Below are 23,603 nucleotides of genomic sequence, written 5' to 3'. Positions count from 1 at the left end.
CTCCTCTCTGCACAACACAGAGATGGGGGAAGGAAGGAAGCCAAACAGAGCTCAGGGCTTTGCAGCCTGTGCCAGTCTTCAAGGCTAGCTTTTTTCTGCACAACACAGAGATGAGGGAAGGAAGGAAGCAGAGCAGAGGTCATGCTTTTCTGGGGGCGGAGCTAGCTTTGGCTTTTCTTGTGACCCGGTAGTGAGGCTTCCGTGGCCCGGTACCGGGTCCCGACCCTGCAAATGGGAAACAGTGCTCTAGGGTCATAATCCAAACGATCTCTGTGAGAACATCATTTTTTACAACTCCAGTTGCAGATGCTCATGTACTTAACAGGCTTCTCCCCAAGTTCCCCTTAATTTCAGAAGTGGCCTGACTAGTATATGTTTAAGAAGCTTTAGAAACCATGCAACACATATAGACTTTATTATGTGCTGCTTTGGATAAATTTAGTGCATAACATAATGCAATACCTCTTACTTGATTTAGTATGTCACATAATGCAGACTACATTTCATTACAAATCCTTATCTCTTATTTTCTTTGCTCTCAGTTCATTGATAACCTGGTCAATAATCTGTACAAACTACATGTTTAAGGCAGTCTGTTGTACAGGTTAGAAAATCAAAAATTGGTTAGAGTAGTGGTTAGACTGTCATGGGAACCCAGGTTTGAATCTTCACTGATGCCATGGAAGTTCACTGAGTGTTCTTGGGCCAGTTACACACCTTCAGTCCAACCTACCTCACAGGTTGTTGTGAAGATAAAATGGAGAAGAGAAGAACGTTATAAGCAGCTTTCTCCCATTGGGGAGAAAGGCAGAGTATAAATAATAAATAAATACTCAAACTACACTGCACTTTCAATCTATTTATAACTTTCCATGCCTGCAACACAATTCTCTTTGAAACTCATGAAGACTGCTTCATGAAGGATCGGCACCAGTTCAAAGAACCAAAACTCCTGAAAACTCCTGAAAGGCTGAAAATTCTCAGCCTTTAGCTATTTGAGGCCCTCATACTGGTTAAAAAAAATCTGCAGATCGTCCCAAGTCCTACCCTCTTCCCTTCTAAGAATATACTCAATGATCAAGCTTTCTCTAAACAATAACCAATTATTGTTTTATTACACACTACAATAATACGCAAACAAAAAGATGGTTCACCAGGATACACAGTCACTGAAACAGTTGAAACCCTAAATACACAAGAGCAATAACAAAGAGAAGACGAAAATGAGATGGGCAGATAGTGAAGGGATGGTTTATGGGTATTTACCGTACCTCCTCCTTTCAAGCCCTTTGATAAAAGATCTAGAAACACATGGTTCTGAGAAGTCTGAAGGTCCCCAAGTTTGACAAAGTCAGGTAACTGTAATGAAAAGAGGTTTTAGATTTTATGCATTCTTGAATATGCTGCTCATTACCATAACTGCAACCAAGACAGTTAACAAATACTTTCATTTTCCGAAGAAATGGGTAAATTTACTCCCAACCTGACCAAACAGGAAGGATTGCAAAGGTCAGAAATAGAACGAAGTTGAATTCCAGTAACACCTTTAAGACCAACAAACTTCGTCTTAAAGGCGCTACGGGACTGCAATTCTGTTCTGCTGCTTCAGACCAACATACCTGCCCACCTGCATCAAAGCTCAGAAATGTAAGACATCCTGAGCCTATAGCAAAGCTGAAGGCATATGACATGATATGCAGGATGAGTTCAGCACTTGCTAGTCAATCAGCCAGAACAGAGTAACCCTAAGCTCCTTCTTCTTGTTTTAATTTCTGTTCCACTGAAGATCTTTTGAATTTTATAACCAAGATTCAAGCTGGCACCATAGACAGGTAGTATGGACACCACACTGGAGATCACTGGCTTAAGAGTTCAAGAATTCTGATCTTCCTGGCAGAGGGGCACTATTCCCCTGCTTACTATGAAGCACTACTTAACAGAGCTGAACAGATCACAACTGCTCAATTAGCACACTTAATTTCTGATGAGTGCTGCACTGCCCTGGAGCACTTACTACAAACTTAACATGTGATACCAGGATGTCTGAGATCTTGCAACAGGGCACAAGGAAGGAAACATGCTGGAAACAAATCATAGACCGTTCATGAGTCAAAGCTACTATCTTTAATTATGTCAGTAAGAGAATACACATTCTCACAGCTCTCTCATGTAAACTCATTTGTTTCACAATAGCAGAATGATGGAATATACAACAATGTACATATTATTTATTTTATTCCCCAGCTGATTAGCATTTTAATTAAAACATGACAGCATTGCTTTTAACGGAAATAATCATTCCAAGGCTACTTTTAAAAGTTTAGAGGTTCCAACAGATGAAGCTTACCTCTCTTCCATGATGGAACAGACACTGCTCACTTACTGGAAACCCCGTCTCTGGATAAATTAACTCTTTGATGCCTCCCACAGACACTGAAGGTAGCACTTCAAATGTCCTGCAGCCCACATAGTCATGAAGCACAGTTACCCTTGCTGACCTACACCAACAAAAAATCAGAGGAAGTCTGCTTTGAATAAATGGTGAAATAAAACAATACATTACCAAACAGAGCTATTTTTTATTGTGCATTATCACATCCAGACTCTCAAATGGCATGGAATTCTTCAGACATGTAAACATTTCATTGTACATAAGAACTGCATTATGAAACCAAAGAGCCATCTAGTCCAGCCTGCACAGCGGACAACCAGGGACTCTCACAAAATGGGCACAATGGCCACAACATTCCCCTTATGAGATGCTGAGGGCAGAGATACAGATGTTCCTGTAATATTAATATCCATTATGTCTATTTTATTCAATTTCAATTAATGCAAAAAGTAATGTGAGAGAAGAGGGGAATCTTTGCACACTTCCATGTTCCTTATAATTTTATAAACCACTGTCATATCCCACCCCCACACTTTTCTAGGCTAAAACTCTAAACCTCTTTAGTCTTTCGTAGGAAAGGTGCTCAACCTTTTTCTCATTTTACAGTGCAATCCCAAAAGCACTTTTTTGAGACTAAGCCCCACTGAATATACCTAAGCAGGATTCTGAGTAGATAGGTTTAGGATTGCTAAATTGCTTTTCTGATGTCTTAATCAGCTCTGCAATTTTTTTACACAGAGGATGATTGCCTTTTGATACTTGCAGTTTTAAAACTGGCCCAATCAACTATTACATTCTCATAGTAATTCCCAGTGCAAGTTGCCACTGTGATTCTACTTTCTTGTCATGTGATTTGGGGGGGGGGGGGGGCGGCTGTTGTGGAAAATAAGTCACTTCTTCACTGCCCTTTAATTTCTTTCCATCCACTGCTATTATCCTGAAAAAGCTCTCCGGTTTCCTTGCATCTGACACTTTCTCCACATGCTGACATGTCACTGGGGATGCTCCAAGTATGTTTCAGGCTGGGGGAGAAGGTATGTGGGTATTGTACCTGATCAGCAACACACACCTCAACACTCCCAACTGTCAGTTGCAAAACAGAGATAACTTGGAAAAGGCATAATGGAGGGCAAAACAAAATGTCACCCTGAAAAATAACAAATTTGTTACAATATATGCCCTCATTAGACTGGAGTCCACATTGTCATGTAATCGGCAGGAACTGAACACAGAAGAGTAGCAAAATCTTTGGAAACTTTCATATTTGCATCACTTACTGCTCAGTCCCTCAAAGAAATCTGCATCATAGATTTTTTAAAACAATATTTCTAGTATAAACATAACCATTTATCTAAAAGTGAGAGCATTAGCACCCAAACATAAAACAGCAAAAAAACAAATAAATACTCCCCCTCCCGCCCCCGGCCCAAGTAGAGGGGTACTTTAGAGACATACTTAATTATCTTCCCTGCTGTTTTTCATACATGTAACAACCCAGCAGGACTTGACTGGTTTTTGCTGCAACAAACGTGTAAGTAAGCCCAATCTTTGAACGGGTCGTATTTCCTGGAATCTAACAGCACAATCCTAGACAGTCACACCTATCTAAACCCAGCGAATCTAGAAGAGTGTAATTTAGTGACTACCCACGTCAAGTCCCCCGCGGGCGGACCTTACACAGTAAGTGCTGCACTGCACGGCTATCTCCCCTGGCCGAGCTATTTCTGACTCCCCTCACCCTCACCCTCGCCGTATTGAAGAGAAAGACAGCGAGGCTCCGCGTTTCCAAGGGGGAAGGGCAGCCAACGGCATTCAAAAATCCCCACAGGACAGCAGCCCGCCCTTTCCATCCCTCGCGTGCCCAAAGCCCCGACCTGACGTACATGCCCTTCCAGAAGAACCCCTCGCCGGCCTCCTCAGCAGGGGAAAGTGCCTGGGGCGGCTGGGCCTGTTTTCAGTGGCCGCTCTCGCGCCTCACGGCTTGAAAGGAGACCGTTAGAAGCAGCATCCGCCAGGCCTTTTCCGCCCTCCTGCATACGCCGGTTCCGCACATGGGGAAGTGGGTGGGACTGCCAGCGGCGACGGCAAACAGAGGGAGGGATGGGGGCGTGCGGCCAGGCCTCTCCTCAGCAAAGGGAGAAATTGTTTGCTGCCCGGCTGCTGACACACGCGAGCTGCCAAGAGGCTGAGGGCGTGCAAAGGACAGCCTCAATTTGCCCTCGGTTTTTTTCCCCCTGTCCTACTGCGGCAACTGCGGTATGCCCTGCGCAGACAATCTGTGGAAACGCTGCAGAACCTTGTTGCCCGCCGGACTGGCTGTTTCTCACTCACGCAAGCACGCGCACAATCCTCCCGAGCCGAACACAGATAAATATGCCATCGCAAGAACAAGAAGTCGCCTTGTGTCACTTTAAAGACCTACAGGTTTATTGCGGGCGGCAGCAGGTGCTCCTTCGCTTTGGGACGTTCAGATACAGCAAAGGAGCATCAAAAGCTTCTGCCACAACAAAGTGCCCGAAAAAACCCTGCAGCTGCAATTTCCATCACGTTTGAGAGCGACTTGCCTGGAAATGAAGCAGTCTGCGGTGTGGGTCTTTAAGGTGAATTTTCTTGTTTTGACACAATGGACTGTCTCAAAAGGGACAGTATCCTGCTGGGTTGTAATTAAATCCAAACACATTGTGACCAATAAATGTAGCTTATTATTGCTGTTTAGTCTTTGCATATGTCAAAACATCTTCATTAAGTTGTATGCTAATTTGATGTTAATTTATGTAGAGGTACCTGCCTATATTTATGAAACCTTAACTTCCATTTCAATGTATCTGAGGAAGTGTGCCTGCACATGAAAGCTCTTACCTTGATTAACTTTTGTTGGTCTTAAAGGTGCCAGTGGACTCAAAATTTGTTCTAATGCTTCATACCAACACAGCTGCCCACCTATCTGCTGGGTTGTATGGTTTCATTCAGCCCAATTTATGGATGCAATTCTTCTCCCCCTCCCCCCCCCCCGCAAACACGTTTTTCTCAGAGTAGGCTTGAGGGTGTCATGCATTGGGCCAGAAACAATGTTGAGGCATCGAAAGACACCAGGTCATGAGGTGCATTAACGCTCATTTTGAGATGGAGGGATGTATAAACCATCAGTTTGTTAATCCATCTCTTATGCTGAATAAGGAACTGAGAATCAAGACACAGCTCAAATTTTGCTGCGCCAGATTCCTGATTAATGAAATGAATACGTTCCTGCCATAGGCTATTGTACATTCCTGCCATAGGCTATTCCTGCCTATTTGGTCCCAGAGACAACTGCATTTTAAAAAGTTTAGTGTGGAAATATGCAACATAAAATGTTATGCAGCTCTGCTCCTGACACTGCAATGTAAAAAATTGCCTCTATTCTTAGAAGTTTCAAATATAGCACTGGAAACCTTGTATGCAAACATGGGACAGCAGTACTTCAGTTGTAACAGAAAGGGACCTATTTATTAAGGATCATACCTTTGTGCGTAATAATAAATAATCTAGAGTCACCAACTCTTTATTCAAGAACAAGCAAGTGTGTATATTTATTATTCTAATTTATGTAAATAAAAAGGCAGGGGAAAAGAGCAGGGCTGGTTTGGCATTTGAAAGAGAACTCATAGGTCAAGGCCCAGCAGCAACCACTAGGCAACTTGCTGTCCCATGACTTGCATGACTCACCAGGTCCTGAATGCTTCCTACTTACTGTTCCACTTCATCATTTTATCCTCACAACAATCCTATGAGGTAGGTTAGGCTGAGAATGTGTAACTGGCTCAAGATCACCCAGTGAGCTTCCATGGCAAAATGGGTATTTAAACCTGGATCTTCCAGATCCTAGTTTGAAGACTTAAGACTAGGATCTGAAAGATCCAGGTTTAAATACCCATTTTGCCATGGAGGCTCACTGGGTGATCTTGAGCCAGTTACACATTCTCAGCCTAACCTACCTCATAGAATTGCTGTGAGGATAAAATGATGAAGAGGAGAATGCTGTAAGCTGCTTTGGAGCCCCACTGTGGAGAAAGATGAGTTGGAAACTAAATAATAAAGCTGATGATGAGTGGGCAAATAAAAGGCTGGTTTGGGAAAGAAAAAAAGGAAGCATGGAAAGATGAGGATATGAGGTTGTCAGGAGAAAGAGGAGAAGTAAAGCAGGGAGAGGATATAGGTAAAAATGAAGTATCCCTCTCAAGTGTTTATAGGTTCCTCACTACACAACTGTGTTCAGCCTAGTGGCTAGCAGCATCACCCAACTGAGCTAGAAGAAGAAGAAGAAATTGGATTTATACCCCGCCCTCCACTCTGAAGAGTCTCAGAACGACTCACAATCTCCTTTACCTTCCTCCCCCACAACAGACACCCTGTGAGGTGGGTGGGGCTGGAGAGGGCTCTCACAGCAGCTGCCCTTTCAAGGACAAACTCTGCCAGAGCTATGGCTGACCCAAGGCCATGCTAGCAGGTGCAAGTGGAGGAGTGGGGAATCAAACCCGGTTCTCCCAGATAAGAGTCCGCACACTTAACCACTACACCAAACTGGCTCTCCAGCTTGCAACCGGCATCACCTATCTGGACTAGCACTGCACAGCAGCTGGAGGAACTAAGCAGAGTTTTCCTAGGAAAAGACTGCAGGAGGGAAGGGAAAGCTGCAGACAGGGACAGATAAAGGTTGCGTGGGAAGGAGAGAAGGAAGCAGCAAAAGAACTCTGGAGCTTTCAAGGAAACAGTGGGGAGGTGGGAAATGAGATGCCCACTGCAAGTCCTTGCAGGTCACCCACTTCTTTAACATAGTATCTGTATCCTTTTTAAGTAGCAATAGTCTCATGATGAAGACCTGTTTAATTCTAACTGAAACAGAGGGGCATTTAATAAATAGAATGGGATTTCCTGAGCTGGAAATTGTCCAACAGTGAAATCCTATGGAGAATTATTCCACCCTAAGCTCATTGAATTTAATGTGCTGCATATTTAACAAAGGAAACCCTTCATACAAATTACCATAAACTCAAGTGACGAGGCATTTCAGTATGGCCTTAGTAAAAACCACTGCAAAACTAATATTTTATAAAAAGATTATAAACTAGTCTTTCATAAGCAGTTTTTTAAAGAGAGCAGTGGAATAAAATGGACTATGAAAACAGCTAAGCATGTTAGCCAATGCTACAAATACTGTATAATTTAAAGTGGTAGATAGGAGTACTTACATGGAAGACTGCTGATCTGTACAAAGTACACTGTATATGGCTTAGGGAAGTCAATACATCATCAGGAGTAGATGTCAGAAACCACATCTCAGCTACTAATTTATAGAGCCATAAAAGGAATAGAGGAAATTTGCAGGTGATACTAAATTGGGAGAATAGCAAATATAGTAGAAGACAGAGATAGGATACAGGATGATCTTGACAGGCTGGAAAACTGGCCTAAAACAAATACAGTGAAATTTAACAGGGATAAATGCAAAGTTCTGCATTTAGATAGGAAAAATCAAATGCATAATTGTAGGATGGGGGAGACTTTTCTTGGCAGTAGTGTGTGTGAAAAGGATCTAGAGGTCTCAGTGGACCATACATTGAACATGAGTCAGCAGTGTTATGTGGTGGCTAAAAAGGCAAATGCGATTTTGGGCTATATCAACAGTATTGTGTCCAGATCATACATGGTGACTTTGCTCTGCTGTGGTTAGACTTCACCTGGAGTATTGTGTTCAGTTTTGGGTAGGGTTGCCAATCCCCAGGCGGGGGCAGGGGATCCCCCAGTTTGGAGACCCTCCCCCCGCTTCAGGGTCATCAGAAAGCGGGGGGAGGGGAGGGAAATGTCTACTGGGAACCCCATTATTCCCTATGGAGATTTATTCCCATAGAAAATCATGGAGAACTGATCTGCGGGTATCCGGGGCTCTGGGCAGCTGTTTTTTGGGGTAGAGGCACCAAATTTTCCGTATAGCATCTAGTGCCTCTCCCCAAAATACCCAGAAAGTTTCAAAAAGATTGGACCAGGGGGTCCAATTCTATGAGCCCCAAAAGAAGGTGCCCCTATCCTTCATTATTTCCTATGGAAGGAATTGAAAAGGTGTGCCGTCCCTTTAAATGTGATGGCCAGAACTCCCTTTGGAGTTCAATTATGCTTGTCACAGCCTTGATCTTGGCTCCACCCCTAATGTCTCCTGGCTCCACCCCCAAAGTCCCCAGATATTTCTTGAATTGGACTTGGCAACCCTAGTTTTGGGCCCACAATTAAAGAAGAATATATACAAGTTGGAACATATCCAGAGGAGGGGAGGGACAGTGGCTCAGTGGTAGAGCATCTGCTTGGTAAGCAGAAGGTCCCAGGTTCAATCCCTGGCATCTCCAAAAAAGGGTCCAGGCAAATAGGTGTGAAAAACCTCAGCTTGAGACCCTGGAGAGCCGCTGCCAGTCTGAGAAGGCAATACTGACTTTGATGGACCAAGGGTCTGATTCAGTATAAGGCAGCTTCATATGTTCATATGAGGGCAACGAAGATTGTGAGGGGTCTGGAGACCAATCCTACGAGGAAAGATTGAAGGAGCTGGTGTATATTTAGCCTGGAGAGTAGATGACTGAGAGGTGATATGACCACCATCTTGAAGGGCTGTCACATAGAGGGTGGTGTGGAGTTGTTTTCTGTTGCCCCAGAATGAATGGCTTGAAATTAAATCAAAAGAGTTTTTAGCTAAACATTAGGAAGAATTTCCTGACAGAGCAGTTCCTCAGTGGAACAAGATTCCTCAGGAGGTGGTGGGCTCTCCTTCTTTGGAGGTTTTTAAAGACAGGCTAGATGGCCATCTGATAGCAATGCTGATTCTGTGAACTTAGGCAGAGCATGAGAAGGAGGGAAGGAAGGGTTGCTTAGCTCTCATGGCTCTTTCTTACATCCCCAAGGAACTGCTGTTCACCATTTTGGAGTCAGGCAGCAATTTTTCTCCAGGCCAGTTTTGCCAGGGATCCTGGAGAGGGTTGTTGTTGTTTGCCATCTTTTGGGCTTGGAACAGGGGTCACTCAGGGTGTGTGGGGGGGTGAATTTCCTGCATTGTGCAGGGGGTTGGACTAGATTACCTTTGGGGTCCCTTCCAACTCAATGACACTATGAATGCCTCAACTTCCTATGCAAGGCCCCTTACCAAGTCAGGAACCAATGACATGGAGCTTTGTGTAAGGTTTTTCCCATCTGATATATTATTTAATAAATTATATGGAAAATTTATATTCTGTCTTTTCAGCACCTAGGTGTTCAAGGCAGCTTATAGCATCCAGATAACATCTGAGGTTTCAAGCCCAAGGCTGATAAAACCATCTTACATGGACAGCTTTTTTTGATAACAGCACGAATAATCAGAGGAGGATCCTAGCTGAGACCATCATTCTTTCTCAGACAAGGCAAAGAAAAAGACTCCTAAGACCACTCACACTAATTCAGTAGCAGTACAGATAAGAGCTGGTCTAAAGTCAGGCTTTAAAGTCAGTTTTTATCTATAGACCACTGCCTTACTGGTTTATCTGTCACTCAGGCATTAAGAAAGAAAGGAGCACTTGAATTCATCTGACTCAAGCATTTGTTTACATAGGCAAGTGGCATCAACTTGCATTTGGTAACCCCAGTAAGGAGCTTTCAAAGCAAGTGAGAAACAGAGATAGGTTTGCCATTGCCTTCTTCTGCAGAGTCTTCCTCAGGAGTCTCTCATCCAAGTACCTATCCTGATAAGCTTCTGAGATCTGATAAGATCAGGCTACACCATGCCATTCCACATCCCAAGCATCTATTTAGCCACCCTGTAATCTAACAGGCTGGCAATATCAGAGCTGAGAATGCAGTTTATCCATAGACTAGAGAAGGGTTTCCCAAACTTTTCTTTCCCGTGGCCTGGTTATTTTACACTTCTCCTTTGTGGCCCACTAAAATTTGGGGGTGGAACCAGGAGACTTTGGGGGTGTAGTTGGGAGACAGGAATTATGTCATTTCCTGTGATGTCAAGGACCAAGTGATGTCACTTTCAGGGCACACTGAACCAAAACTCTACCTTTTCCTGTGATGTCACTTCCAGGGCACTCCCCCAAACCTGCCTCTTTGAAAGTACATTCATTTTCAGAAAAATCTTTCTGAAACTCATGCTGAGCCAAAATGGAGGTGGAAAGTGGGCGGTCCTCTCTTTTCACCCCCACACCTGCTTGCACCTATTTGTTTGTGTATTCTTCTCCAGCTTGCAAGCACTCCTAATGCCTATGTTCAATTGCCTGCACCACCTACACATCCCTTCCTCAACAGCACTGGCCAGTGTATGTAGTTGGAAGTGCTGTTGCCATTGCCATCAGGAATGCCAGCACTGTGTACCACCCACACTGGACCCTGGCAGCTGCTCTACCACAAAATATGCTGACACATTTAGTAGGCCCTTCCTTCAGCTGCTAGTACTGGAACCCTGCCTCAAGCTACAACCAAGCTTGCTTGGTTTCAAGAAAATCTGTCGACAGCTATTTTTCATACTTTTCTTTGGTTGAAACATGGGGAAATTGCTGTGAAAGGTAGCAAAGAATTGTACTGCAATTAATGAATTAATTTCAAGTTATATGAAGTTCATACAAGCTTTTCTGCAGTTATCCCAAAAAGGATATTTATGAGGGGCTTGCAGCTTTTTACTGGCTGTGTTTCCCATGCCTTTAAAAGCAACCTGTTGTGCAAATACTCAGCTAGTGAGCTACTTTCATCCTTTTTAATATCTACAGGAGGAGTTTAATTTTGGTGTCAGTTAAAAGCAGGACCAGTAAAATGGTGCCAAGTTCATAGTACCATCTCTTCCAGTGCTGTTGAGATATACCGCAGTAATCTCCAATCTCTTTTTGCCCCACACCTCTTACTCTCACTCATTTACACAGAAATCTCATAGAAGGCCACCTGGTTGCAACTGGGGGTGCCAACTTTTCATTGGCAGACCTCCCATGTCTGCAACAACAGTATGATGAACAGAAAGAAAGAAAGAGAAAGAATGAAATGGAAGGAAAGGAAAGGAAAAGAAAGGCATGGAAAGAACATAGACATAAGAGGAGTCATGTTGGATCAGGCCATTGGACTATCCAGTCCAAAATTCCCTCATACAATGCACAAAAAGCACCAGAATGTCCACCAGTTGGGCCAGGGCACTAGAAGTCCTCCCACTGTCGCTTCCCCCTCTCCCAGCACCAAGAATACAGACAGAGCATCACTTGCAGGGAAAGGAAGGAAGGAAGGAAGGAAGGAAGGAAGGAAGGAAGGGAGGGAGGAAGGAAGGAAGGAAGGAAGGAAGGAAGGAAGGAAGGAAGGAAGGAAGGAAGGAAGGAAGGAAGGAAGGAAGGAAGGAAGGAAGGAAGGAAGGAAGGAAGGAAGGAAGGAGGCAAAGGGGAAAAAAAGCCTTCCTCACCATCAGATGACTTTAGCCAGCAAAAATTCTGCCCAGGGGTCATTTGGTAAAAAAAATTGCTACTGGAATGCCCACTCTGCACCCCTCCCAGCTGCAAAAAAACACACCCACCCTTCTTTGCCACCCAGGCCTCCTGGGGAAATCTCTCCAAAAGAACATACTGCAAGGCACATAAAGCTCATACCTTGAAGAACACTTCATGGGTCTAAAGTGCTGGTTTATGCTAGCTTTTCTCTCAAACACTGGGAGCGGGGGAGAAGGAAGGAGAGGCAGCCCATCTCCTTTCTGCACAACACAGAGATGGGGTGGGGCTAGCTTTGCTGGGGGTGCGGCTAGCTTTGGCTTTTCTTGTGATCCGGTAGTGAGGCTTCCGTGGCCCGGTACCGGGTCCTGACCCTGCAAATGGGAAACACTGGACTAGTGCACTGCACATACTACAGATATAGCTAGTGGAGCTAGTGGTTGGCAGTTGGCTTGTACCTTGAAACAGCTGCCACCAGAGCAAAGGATAAGCTGTGAGCCTCCTTGAGGTACAGGTATCATCCCAGGGATGAAAGCAAATGTGGATGTTTTAGTTGATGGCAACTAAACTCTTTGTGAGCTGTAGAGCGAGTATTACTATTTTCAGGCTTCTTTATGTGGTAGAAGAAAGTGGGGCTGAGAGAGCTCTGAGAGAACTGCTCTTGAGAGAACAGCTCTGATATAACTGTGACTGATCCAAGGTCACCCAGCTGGATGCATGTGGAGGAGCGGAGGATCAAACCTAGTTCTCCAGATTAGAGTCTCTTAACTACTACACCAAACTGGCTCTCTAAAGTTTGCCACTTTAAGATTCTTTAAGATTCTTGGAGGAAAGGCAGGATATCAATGTGATAGAAATAAGTAATAGTTGTATAGAAGAATCATCATGTCATAGACCTGAAAAGCAGCATTTGCTAAAATGCCATCACCTGTACAACAGTTAAAAATACAGGTTTTATAATATTTAAAAAGACAAACTAACACTTCTGTAAGAGGATTCTCAAGCAATTGTGTTATTGCTGTCTGACATTTAATGGGAAAAATGTTTTACCATGCAAATACTGCAAAATGGATTACACTGCAAGAGTTCCCCACCACTTCACGCTCTTAAAAAAACAAACTAGAATCGCTATTCAAAATGGCAATACATTTCAATCTATAGTTCATTTCAGATGTCCTTCGAGACTAGTATTCTCTGAACCACATTTTCTCCTTGTCCACTAAAAAAGGAATTAAAACATCTCAAATCACAATCAATAATTCCTGGAATGTAAGCTTTTGCAATTTTGTGGCCTTTAATCATAAAACCAATGACCTTTAGTTTGGTAATAACTTTGATTCTGCTCTACAGAATTTTTTGTACTCATCTAGGACAACTCTGCATTCTGGTTAAGTATAACAGGACATATGTACAATTTAAATATCTGAAACAGCCAAAAGAAGGGAAGCACTTGTAGGTACTTTGAACAAATTATTTTGAAGGGGGGGTGGAGTTAGTAGTGCAACAGAACATCTGCTGCAGTAAGAGATCTACAACAGCAGTTGCTAAGATTCTGCAGTGCTGGCAGGAAAATGCCAATGACTCAGCAACCACACTTCAATGCGAAACAATCTATAGCTTATGGAACTTTTTGTACCACAATAAAATGCACACATACAGTCTTCTATATCTAAGCTGAGCACTTTATGTGTCTGCGGCTCCTATTAGCATGAAATTGGAGAAATAATTACAGTTTAAAAATCCATTAGAATATATATTTTTAAACTCATTATTTCTCAGATTTCTTGCTTACAGGAGCCGATGAGGACTTTCATGTTAAGTCACTACTTGAATCACAAAGTACCCACAATTTCAGCTTAGGAAGACACAATGTTATCAATCAGCTTTCAGAAGGAATCTATCATTTTTATACAGCACAGATTCGTGTTTACAATAAAAACAATGTTTTCAGTGAAAAAGATGTGAGTAAAATCTAATCTGTGCTCAAGGATGTTATGAGCATACAGGATATTCAGGGCAATTCTGAGAACAGTTACAGCCTTCCAAGTCCATTGAGGTCACTAAGCTTAGAAGGCTGTAACTCTGTTTTGGAATGTACCAATTATGGGATTCCAAAGAAGCTGTCGTGTTAGTCTGCAACAGAAACAACTAAACAAGAATTTATAGTGGCACCTATTTTAATATTTTATTTTAACACACAAGGGCTACTACAGCCTACGAACTTCTTCAGATGCAGCTTCTGTATAATCAGTTCCGGCAGTACTCACGGATGAACTAAATAAATCTAATGTTGGCCAACAAGCCTTTCTTGTTTTCTGCTGCTGGAAAAACCAATTCAGAATAGTACTGCTTTCATAAGAGGTATAATGAAAGACTACACTGACTCATACAGACTAAAGAGGCTTTACATGGACCGCTCATACAAATGTAACATTCACTTATTAAAACACGTTAAATTAATATTCTGAGCTCTTCGTTAGAGTTGGTTCCTGAGGCAGCTTACAATTCATTTGATCTTTCAAAAGATCAAACAGCTTGGCAAAAAATGACTGATGTGGACAGGCATTCATAACCGAGGCATGACAATGGAAGACTCCCCTTTATTTTTTGTTAAATGTATGCTGGAATAAAATAATCTTTAAGGTGCCACCAGACTCTGATTGCCACTTTGTCAGGAAGGTATTTTTTCCCAGGCCAGATTGGCCAGGCATCCTGGAGGATTTTTGCCCTCCTCTGGGCATAGAGTGGAGTGTGGTGTGAGGAGTTGGGGGGTAGTTGTAAATTTCCTGAATTGTGCAGGAGGTTGAACTAGATTACCCTTGAGGTCACTTCCAGCTCTGTTCCTATGTTCCCTGTTTAATTTTGCTGCAACAGACTAACACAGCATTTCCTCTGGAATTACCTTTCACAGCCACTCACGAAGCAGGGCACATGCGGAGAAGGCCCTCTGAAGCTGATGTCAGCAGACAGGCAAGCTCACATGGGATTCTTTTTTTTTTTAATTTAAATTTTATTAAAACTTTTATATGCCAAAACCAGAACAACCAACAACAAACATTAAATAAAGCCCATACTGCATAATTACATTGTGCTCTAAATAAAGAAAGAGAACAAAAAACAGTTATCTACATGCACCACCACACCACAGGACAAAATAATTCACAATGTTAATATATACAATTAATAAATAATAATATTCACGTATTTGAGTGGAATTTTACCAAAATTAGATTCCTTATTATTTATATATTCTAAAAAGACAAACCATTTTTCAATAAACCAGTCACCTGTTTTGGGATTGTCTTGCAGTACAATGCTGGTAGCTAATTTATCTTGGATCAAAATATCCCGAACTTTGTTAAACCAACAATTTAAAGTAGGAACTTTAGACTCTTTCCAGCGACTGTCTAAAGCAATTTTCCCTGCCAATAGAAGTAAAGCAATTAACTCTTTTTGAAGTGCAGAGAAATTAGACGTAGGCCAAAAATTTAACAACAGAGATTCTGGTGTACAGGAAATACTAATTCCAACTATTTCTATTATTTTTTCCAGGACCTTCTTCCAGAAAGCCATGACTTCAGGACATTCCCACCAGCAGTGTATGAAGGTTCCAGATTTACCACAGCCTTTCCAGCAGTTTGGGCTATACTTAACTTTGCCCTTATAAAGCATCTGAGGGGTCACATACCACCTTGCAAAAAATTTGTAATTCTGTAACCTAAAGTAATAAGACTTAGATTTAAATAAAGATGATACCCATATTTGCTCCCAATGGTTGTCATTAATTGTAGTGTGACAGTCTCTTTGCCGCACAATTTGCTGATTGGAACAACGAGACCAGACCAGAAGATTTAAGAGAATATATATAATAGAAATAACACCCTTTTTGAGGTGCTGCCTTTATTGGGTTAAGACATCTATTAGCCATAAGTAATGGGACTATTTGATGTAGTGCATGATGCACTTGAGTATATTGAAACCAAGGGATGGAAGATCTAAAGACATTAGGTGCTGAGGCCTTCAAATGCATTTCTTGTAGGCAGACAATGTTAATTTACCTTTCTCTAAATAGTTGGCTATTACTTTACATTTAATGAAAGTTTTAAAACCCCTACAATTCCACAAGGCAAATTTAAGATTGCGAGACATTTTGTAACCAGAAGCTCAAAGGCTAATAAGCCAGGAAAAAAATAAAAAACATAGCAAACTCTCAACGCACCCTGCATACACCAGCACTGCAAACTTGTGCTGGCAAACAAGAAAAAAACCCCAGAAAAACACCCCAAATTAGAGAACTGGCTTCACCAACCTCTAACACTAGAAGGGCAAGGGAGAAATACAATCAATACTCCCTTATAGCGAAACCAAACAAACCTAATCTCATGGGGGAAACTTCAGTGTATGAACTTAAAATAGGGTGAAGGTTGACACACCGATCATTCCTGCTCTCCCCCCCTTCCCGCAATTATAATCAGACTCCCCTATCCGACCAGACTTCTCATGGTCCAACAATAGGGAGTTAAAGTGTAATAGCACAATTTTAACTAATCCAATATCAAACAGTTCCACATACTCCATTATTTCATGTTAAAGCATTTAGTGAGATAAAGACATATGAATCTTCCAAAAATAACTATAATAAAATAATAAAAACACTTTATATATGAACTCTTCCAGTAGTGATCTCACATGGGATTCTGATCCCAGACCCTTATGGCTGAAAAGGTCATAACTAGCATTTTGGATTATTCCTGGAAGCACACTTTCAGCCAGTCAGCCCTTCTAAAATTGGTAAGATGCGTCCCCTGTAAATGTAACTTATGCTAGACAATGAATTTGCAGCTGTGTTCCTGACGATGCTTCTGAACAGTCTTCAGAAACAGGCCAAAACAGCATGCTAAAGTAATCTGTCTTGGATGTGATTAATGCATAGATAACCACAGGAAGAGCCTGCCTCTCAAGGAAGAGATGCAGCTGGGGGCAAGAAAGGAGATTCGGTCCTGAAAGATTTCCACCAAGATAATCTGGCTCTTCCAGAGCTGAGAGAGGAGGAATTTTGTTTCAGGCTAAGGTTTTTTCCTGAACATAGTGATGAAAATATAAGAGAAACAGTTATAAAAACCTTAGCACATTTTATGGAGGTGGCAGAAGAGGAGATAGAACAAGAAATAGAGAAAAATATACAGCATTAATTCCCGCTATGCTATGAAAAAGGTTCCAAGCGATACTTTGATATACTTTGTTAGAGAACAAACAAGAAACCAAATTCTACAGCAGCATTATAAAACAAAATTCAGAATGGATGACACAGATAAAATTGTCATAAAGGAACTTCTTTTGAGAATGTTGTGCAAAGGAAAAGATTATGGATTCTTAACTGAAAAATTAAAAAATAAACTGATCCCTTTTCAATGGGATAAAGTAGAGGGTGTGCTCCTGACTCTCAAACTTCAGCAGTGTCATATTGATGTTAATCATAATAGGGAGAAATGAGGCCTACAGTTTCCCATGATACAAATAGTGTGGAGCCAACAGATGCCCTCCAGCTCCACCTTCTGGTTCCAGTCCGTTAGATAGGAACAACGCCACCATGTTAAGCTATGTGATACCTATTCCATGCAACCACTCCACTATGGTCAATTAAAATTAATGCCAATGAGAGGTTCAGAAGGATCAACAGGGTTATGGTCTCCTCCTAGTAGAGTAATGTAGCAGTCAGTATCCAGTATAGTTTCTTTAAAAACTTGCAAAAATATTTTTGGTTCCCATAACATCAGTTATTTTGCTGATGCAGAACACTATGCACACATGACCCATATTATTATATAATTATAATGATATATTTGATTGCTAGTTTTCTATAAGCATTTTAGGGTTTTTTTAAAATCTTCAATCAATATGCTGCATCCATATAATTTTATGGCCCCACTGTGATTTCAGATATAAAGTCCTCTCAAGGTTGGTTCACTCAGTTCTTTTTGATGTCCTCATAAGTAATCCTGATCATGCCCTTGCCTAGCCTTAAGTAGACTCCAATATCGTACGTTTTCATATTGTACTATACATGTACTAGTAATAAGGCCCGTTGTGAAGAAAAATACAATGGGTATTTTTAAAATACCCCTACCCTTGCTGCAATGGCCCCCCCTACCCTTGCTGTCTTCCCACCCACCCAAGTGAAGGCATTCACTCCCCCTCACCTCAAGGTAGGGTTGCCAATCCCCAGCCTGAAGAAGGCAAATGAAATGGATAGTTACCTAGGCAATTCATTGCTGCTGTTGCTATAACATTGCTCCTGTTACTGTAATATCAACCCTCTATTGCAGGGGTGGCCAGCGGTAGCTCTCCAGATGTTTTTTTGCCTACAACTCCCATCAGCCCCAGCCATTGGTCATGCTGGCTGGGGCTGATGGGAGTTGTAGGCAAAAAACATCTGGAGAGCTCCCTGGGCCACCCCTGCTATATTGTAATTTTGCCAATTGTTGTTAAATTCTGGCATCTAGTGTTTTTTATTAATAATACTCAAATTAAATTGTTTGTTTCAAAATGTAGAGTAGCAAGCTAAGACTTGTATTAACAACTGTTACTTCTATATAATTTTTCCTTTGTTACAATATCACTTTTCTGTGTAGCCATCTTTTTCTGCATAAATCCCCAGGTGGGGGCAGGGGATCCCCTGGTTTGGAGGCCCTCCCTTCCCGCTTTAGGATTATCTGAAAGCAAGAGGAATGTCTGCTGGGCACTCCATTATACCCTATAGAGATCAATTCCCATAGGGCATAATGGACAATTAATCTGTGGGTATCTGGGGCTCTAGGGAGGGCTGTTTTTTGAGGTAGAAGTGCCAAATTTTCAATGTAGCATCCGGTGCCTCCCCTCAAAACACCCTCCAATTTTAAAAAATATTGGACCAGTGAGTCCAATTCTATGAGCCCCAAAAGAAGGTGCCCCTATCCATTATTTCCAAATGGAGGAAAGGCATTTAAAAGGTGTGCAATCCCTTTAAATGTGATTACCAGAACTCTCTTTGGAGTTAAATCATGCTTGTCGCACCCTTGCTCATGGCTCCACCCCCAAAGTCCCCAAATATTTTTTTAGTCAGACCTGGCAACTCTACCTCAAGGGGAGTTGATCTCTGCCATCTGGAGAGCAACTGTAATTCTGATTGATCTCCAGCCCCCACCTGGAGATTGGCAACAGAGGCTCCCCAGGAGGAAATGGCATTGTACCTTTCTGAAGTCTCACCCCTCCTCAAACCCCACTCTCTCCAGACCCCACCCCTTAAATATCCAGGAATTTCCTAACCTGGAATTGGCAACCCTATCTCCTTCCCTTTATCTGCCCCTCTAACTTCAGCTTTCCAATGCCTTCCCCTCCCTGCAGCCTCTACATAGGAAAAGGACAGTCTTTCTCCACAGCGTGTGGGGGGGGGGACCAAAGCAGCTTTCATCATTCTCCTCTCCCCCCTTTGATTTGCACAACAACCCTGTGAGGTTGGCTGAAAGACTGTGACTGGTCTGAAATCACCCAGTCAGCCTCCACAGCAAGAACCTAGGTCTAGCAGACCCACTCTGGAGTCCTAAACTCCTATGCCACACTGACTGTCATTGGGGGGCTGCTGCTGAACAGTAGTAAGCAGCCAGGTGTAGGGTAGCCAACTCCCAGGTGGAGCCTAAAGATCTCCTGGGATCACAACTGAACTTTAGGCAACAGATCTATCTTTGCATCCTGGAAAAAATAACTGCTTTGGGGGGTGAACTGTATGCCATTCTATATATCTGAGGCCTCTCCCTTTACTGGGTTGCCTAGCAACAGCCTCTGGCTAGCAGTTCCCAAGCGGCAGCCATCACCTCTAAGAAAACACTCCCAGTGGGGCCTGGCCTCCCTGGCTATTTCTGTGTCCTCCATTCAGACTGGCAGCAGCTCTCCAGGGTCTCAGGCAAGGAAGGTTTTCCATCACTTACTATCTGAGTCCATTAAGTGGAGATGCTAGGGACTGAATTGGGGCCTTCTGCATGCAAGACAGATGCACTGTGCCCTAAACCACAGAGCCTCCCCTTATAATTCCTGAGACCAAGAACAGGCCAGACAAGAAACTTTGGGCTGAGTTTCCAGTACCTCTCCATGTCTCAACTAGGGCTACAGGAAACAAGTCACACTTTATGCTCATGAAGTTATAGTTTTCCTCTCTAAGCAGATCAGTCTTTTACAGTGGGTTGAGGAACAGTGGTCCGAGTGAAATATTTTAGGTTCAGAGATTGATGCTTGTCCTAACCCAATGACTTGAACTTTGATTTCCCACATTTACAATCTCTAGGAAATCTTTTAATTTTTTATTCATTTACACCTTAACCTACCTCCCCATTGGGGCCTAAAGCTGCTTACATGGCTCTCTTCTCCTCCATTTCATCTCCACAACAATCATATGAAATAGGAGGTTAGGCTAGGTGTGTGACTGGCCCAGAGTCACCCAGCAAGCTTCCATGGCTGAGTGGAATTTGAACCTGGATCTCCAGTACTCTAACCACTGCACCAGACTGGCTCTGTATCATCATAGTAGTGATACAGACCAGTCACATGTCAACGTTTTATTCACACTGAAACCATCAAGCTACTTAGCTTCTGCAGAATTCCGCTTATGTCTAGATGGCTACTCTGGAGTGAATTGTTTGAAGACTGCAAGTTGCCTTCCTCTAAGAATGTATCATACTAAACTAATCATAACAATTATTTCATTCCCATTTGATCCATAGAAAACAATAATATTATTGATAGGTGGGAGTTCTACTGTAATCCAGTTACTGATGTTTAGAAGGAATGTGTGTTCAAAGCTTTGCATAACTCGAACAATATGTAGGGTTTACACAATCATATTTAATCTGCAGATAATATGAAAGTGTATCTAGGTCACTATGAAATTAATGCCATCAGCCCAGAGGTCTTACAAAGAGCAATGGAAATAGAATGCTAGATCTTTTTTCTTATATTCAGCATTCCTCAAGGAATGCTGAACTAGAATGGTTAGTTAACATTAGTATTTATTTTTGACATAGTACTATCAACCATAGCACTTCACAGGCACATCCATACCTCAAGGAGCTTACAATGTCAAATTTGAAAGTGGGGAGACAATAGAGGGAAAAGTGCAAAGGACACAAAGAGGCCAGAACAACAGAAAAGGGATATGGGTGATGGAAGGAGAAATGGAAAGGGAAAATTAATCCTTCACTGTTAGATTACTAGCACTCAGATATACATTTGCATTGCCTCATTTACCTCTAGCAACACAGTAAGGCTCTTCAAGTGCAATCCTATGCATAGCTACTTCCAGTCTAAGCTCATCATGCAAATAGGCAGACACGAGAGCCCTATGTATGGATCATTTCCTACTTATTTATTAATAAAAAATATTTATATACCACCTTGCCTTATGGACCACGGATGTTTACTGGTCATAATTAAACCATTACAATTTAAAACTAACAAAATAAAATCCCAGCTAACTCCCTCCACCCAAAGATACCTGAAATTTGAACTTCGTTAAAACCCTTGACAAATAAAATGGTCTTGCTGCATGTTCTGAAAATGCCTAAAAACAGTGTTCCCCTCAGGGAACCTGTTCCATTAATGGAGCTACAATGGAAAAGGCTCATCTGTGGTTTATTTATTTACTATGTTAAGCTTACGTGGTTCATGCCACCCCACCCTGAACTAAACAGTCCAAGCTAACCCAATCTCATCAGATCTCAGAAGCTAAGTAGAATCAGCCTTGGTTAGTACTTGAATGAGAAGCTACCAAGGAAGTCCAGTCCCAATTTAGAGGAAAGCAATGGCAAACCATCTCTAAATGTCTCTTGCCTTTCTACAGGGATTTCACTATAAATCAGTTGTGACTTGATGGCACTTTTCACCACCATATTTCAAACCAGGCGAGCTACCATAAGTGGAAAAGCAGTCAGAAGGTAGCAATCTGAGAATCATAATTAGTGTACAGGGACATATGACAAAAGATGGTCTTCTAGATATGTGGATCCTAGGCTGTAAATCAAGCACAGTCCACTGAGGAATGCGTTTTGATTGATTCTCAAACATCTCATGTCAGAGAAAACATCCGTTTCACTGAAGCATGTGATTGCATGTAATAAGGAAATTCCGTATCATTTTAATTATCAAAATCTCCTTCAAAGACTCCTGAACTACTGAAGAGAAGAATGCCCTCTCACAGGTTCCTCTCACAGAACTTCAGTTCCCAGGATTCTCTCAGGAAACAGAAGTACTACTAAACCAGTGGAATGTGTGTGGTAGATTTGCCCTGAGAGTGAGTCTTGAATGTTTGGATTCCCACTATGCTGTGCTCATTCAAATGACTTGAGGCCAGCCACTTTATCTCAACCTAACTCACCCTGTTTGGTTTCTGTGAGTACAAATGAGGAGAGAATGATCATATGTGCCACGCTGAGCTCTTTGGAAGATAGATGGGGGGAAATGTGATTGATTCCCTGGTTACTCTTTGCTTTTTCCACTGAAGGCAGGAAGGTACATGGTAGGTTGGGTAATTGTCACTATTATCCATTTGCACCTCAGATGTATTACAGTGATTAACTAATTTACCTGAGCTCATCCTTGATCTTCATTTTTTCTGCGGCCATTGTTTCTCCCTGCTAGGAACATGAAGCAGACATAGATGGTCCAATCTTTTTTAAATCCCTGTGATTGTCCATCAGTTTGTTATCTTAAAAAATGATACCATCTCTGTCTGACCATGTGGAACACTCACTAGTTTCTTGATCTTTTATTGTCAAAAGAATATTATATTTTGCACAGCCTGCTGCTTATCCCAGTTCCTTGTCAAATCTTTGTTCTGTTAGAAGCTCTTAAGAGGGATTGTCTTTCTTGTATTCAGCAGCAGATTAAAGAGTCAAGAACACAACAGGAGTCTGAGGTGCAACTTAAATGGAAGTCCCACTGAAGTCTTTCTTGTGTAGGTGAACTTTGTCTCTTGTCGAGAATTAGTGGAAATGTTGTCAGGGTCACAAAAGGCAACATTTGAATTCAAGTCTGACCATTTTCTTCCCTTCGTCTCCTAATGGCCACCCCTTAGCCATGCATCCGTGCTCCTGATGGGTAAAAACATAGAAAGAATGAAAGCAAGGAGGACTGACATGAACACAGGCAGAAAGTGAACTGAAGGGTATGGGAAAGTCATTTCCTCTTAAGGAAAGTCATAGCTGCAGTTTCTGGCTATTATGAATCATGTTTCTAATTATAAATTCCTCCTTAAACTACAGAGTTTGCAGCACGGGAGAGCAAGTAAAGAGTTTTCCTCTCCTCTTATAAGGTAATGTCTGAATGATGTAAGTATGCTTTTTGTAGAAATTAATCAATATAGTTAAAGCCAGAGATCTCCTTTCCTATTGTCACAGGTGAATTTGGCTAAAAGTTCTGTTATAGAGTATAGGTACTTTCAATAGAATAATTCTAGAGATGGGGTATTTAGAATTTTTTGGACAAAAAAAATACTGAAGAGCACTTATAGCTTGATTTAGCAATGTTTAAGTCCCTTGCTTAATTTCAAGCAAACATGTTTATGACAGTAGACAGAAGAAATTAGCTCTTTTCGAGCTCTCTGGATTAAAGACAAAGCTATATACCACAATGGTAAGATGCATTTACATTATTAAAGGCTACATATAACTCTTTTCAGCCAACAGGCAAATTAAAAATATTATAGAAATTATTAAACCACACATATG

The 23,603-nt window shown here is 41.9% G+C and overlaps 1 protein-coding gene across 4 annotated transcripts in view; it reads right to left on the bottom strand.

Annotated features, from left to right (window-relative positions):
• Positions 1–23,603, bottom strand: part of SACS (sacsin molecular chaperone) — a 75,525-nt gene that overhangs the window by 33,696 nt on the left and 18,226 nt on the right. The window contains exons 1-3 of one of the 4 annotated variants that reach the window (XM_060234786.1): positions 22,462–22,964; positions 2,348–2,498; positions 1,272–1,359 (exon numbers count right to left, since the gene is read on the bottom strand). In XM_060234786.1, the coding sequence (XP_060090769.1) occupies positions 1,272–1,359; positions 2,348–2,498; positions 22,462–22,499 (277 nt within the window). In that variant the 5' untranslated portion in view covers positions 22,500–22,964. Of the gene's footprint in view, positions 1–1,271; positions 1,360–2,347; positions 2,499–4,136; positions 4,738–22,461; positions 22,965–23,603 lie in introns of those variants that run through there. The other 3 variants (XM_060234787.1, XM_060234785.1, XM_060234788.1) reach the window with 3 other exon arrangements.

Source organism: Heteronotia binoei, chromosome 3, assembly GCF_032191835.1.
Source record: "Heteronotia binoei isolate CCM8104 ecotype False Entrance Well chromosome 3, APGP_CSIRO_Hbin_v1, whole genome shotgun sequence".
Lineage (NCBI taxonomy): Eukaryota > Metazoa > Chordata > Lepidosauria > Squamata > Gekkonidae > Heteronotia > Heteronotia binoei.
This window is presented reverse-complemented; position numbering and strand designations above follow the sequence as displayed.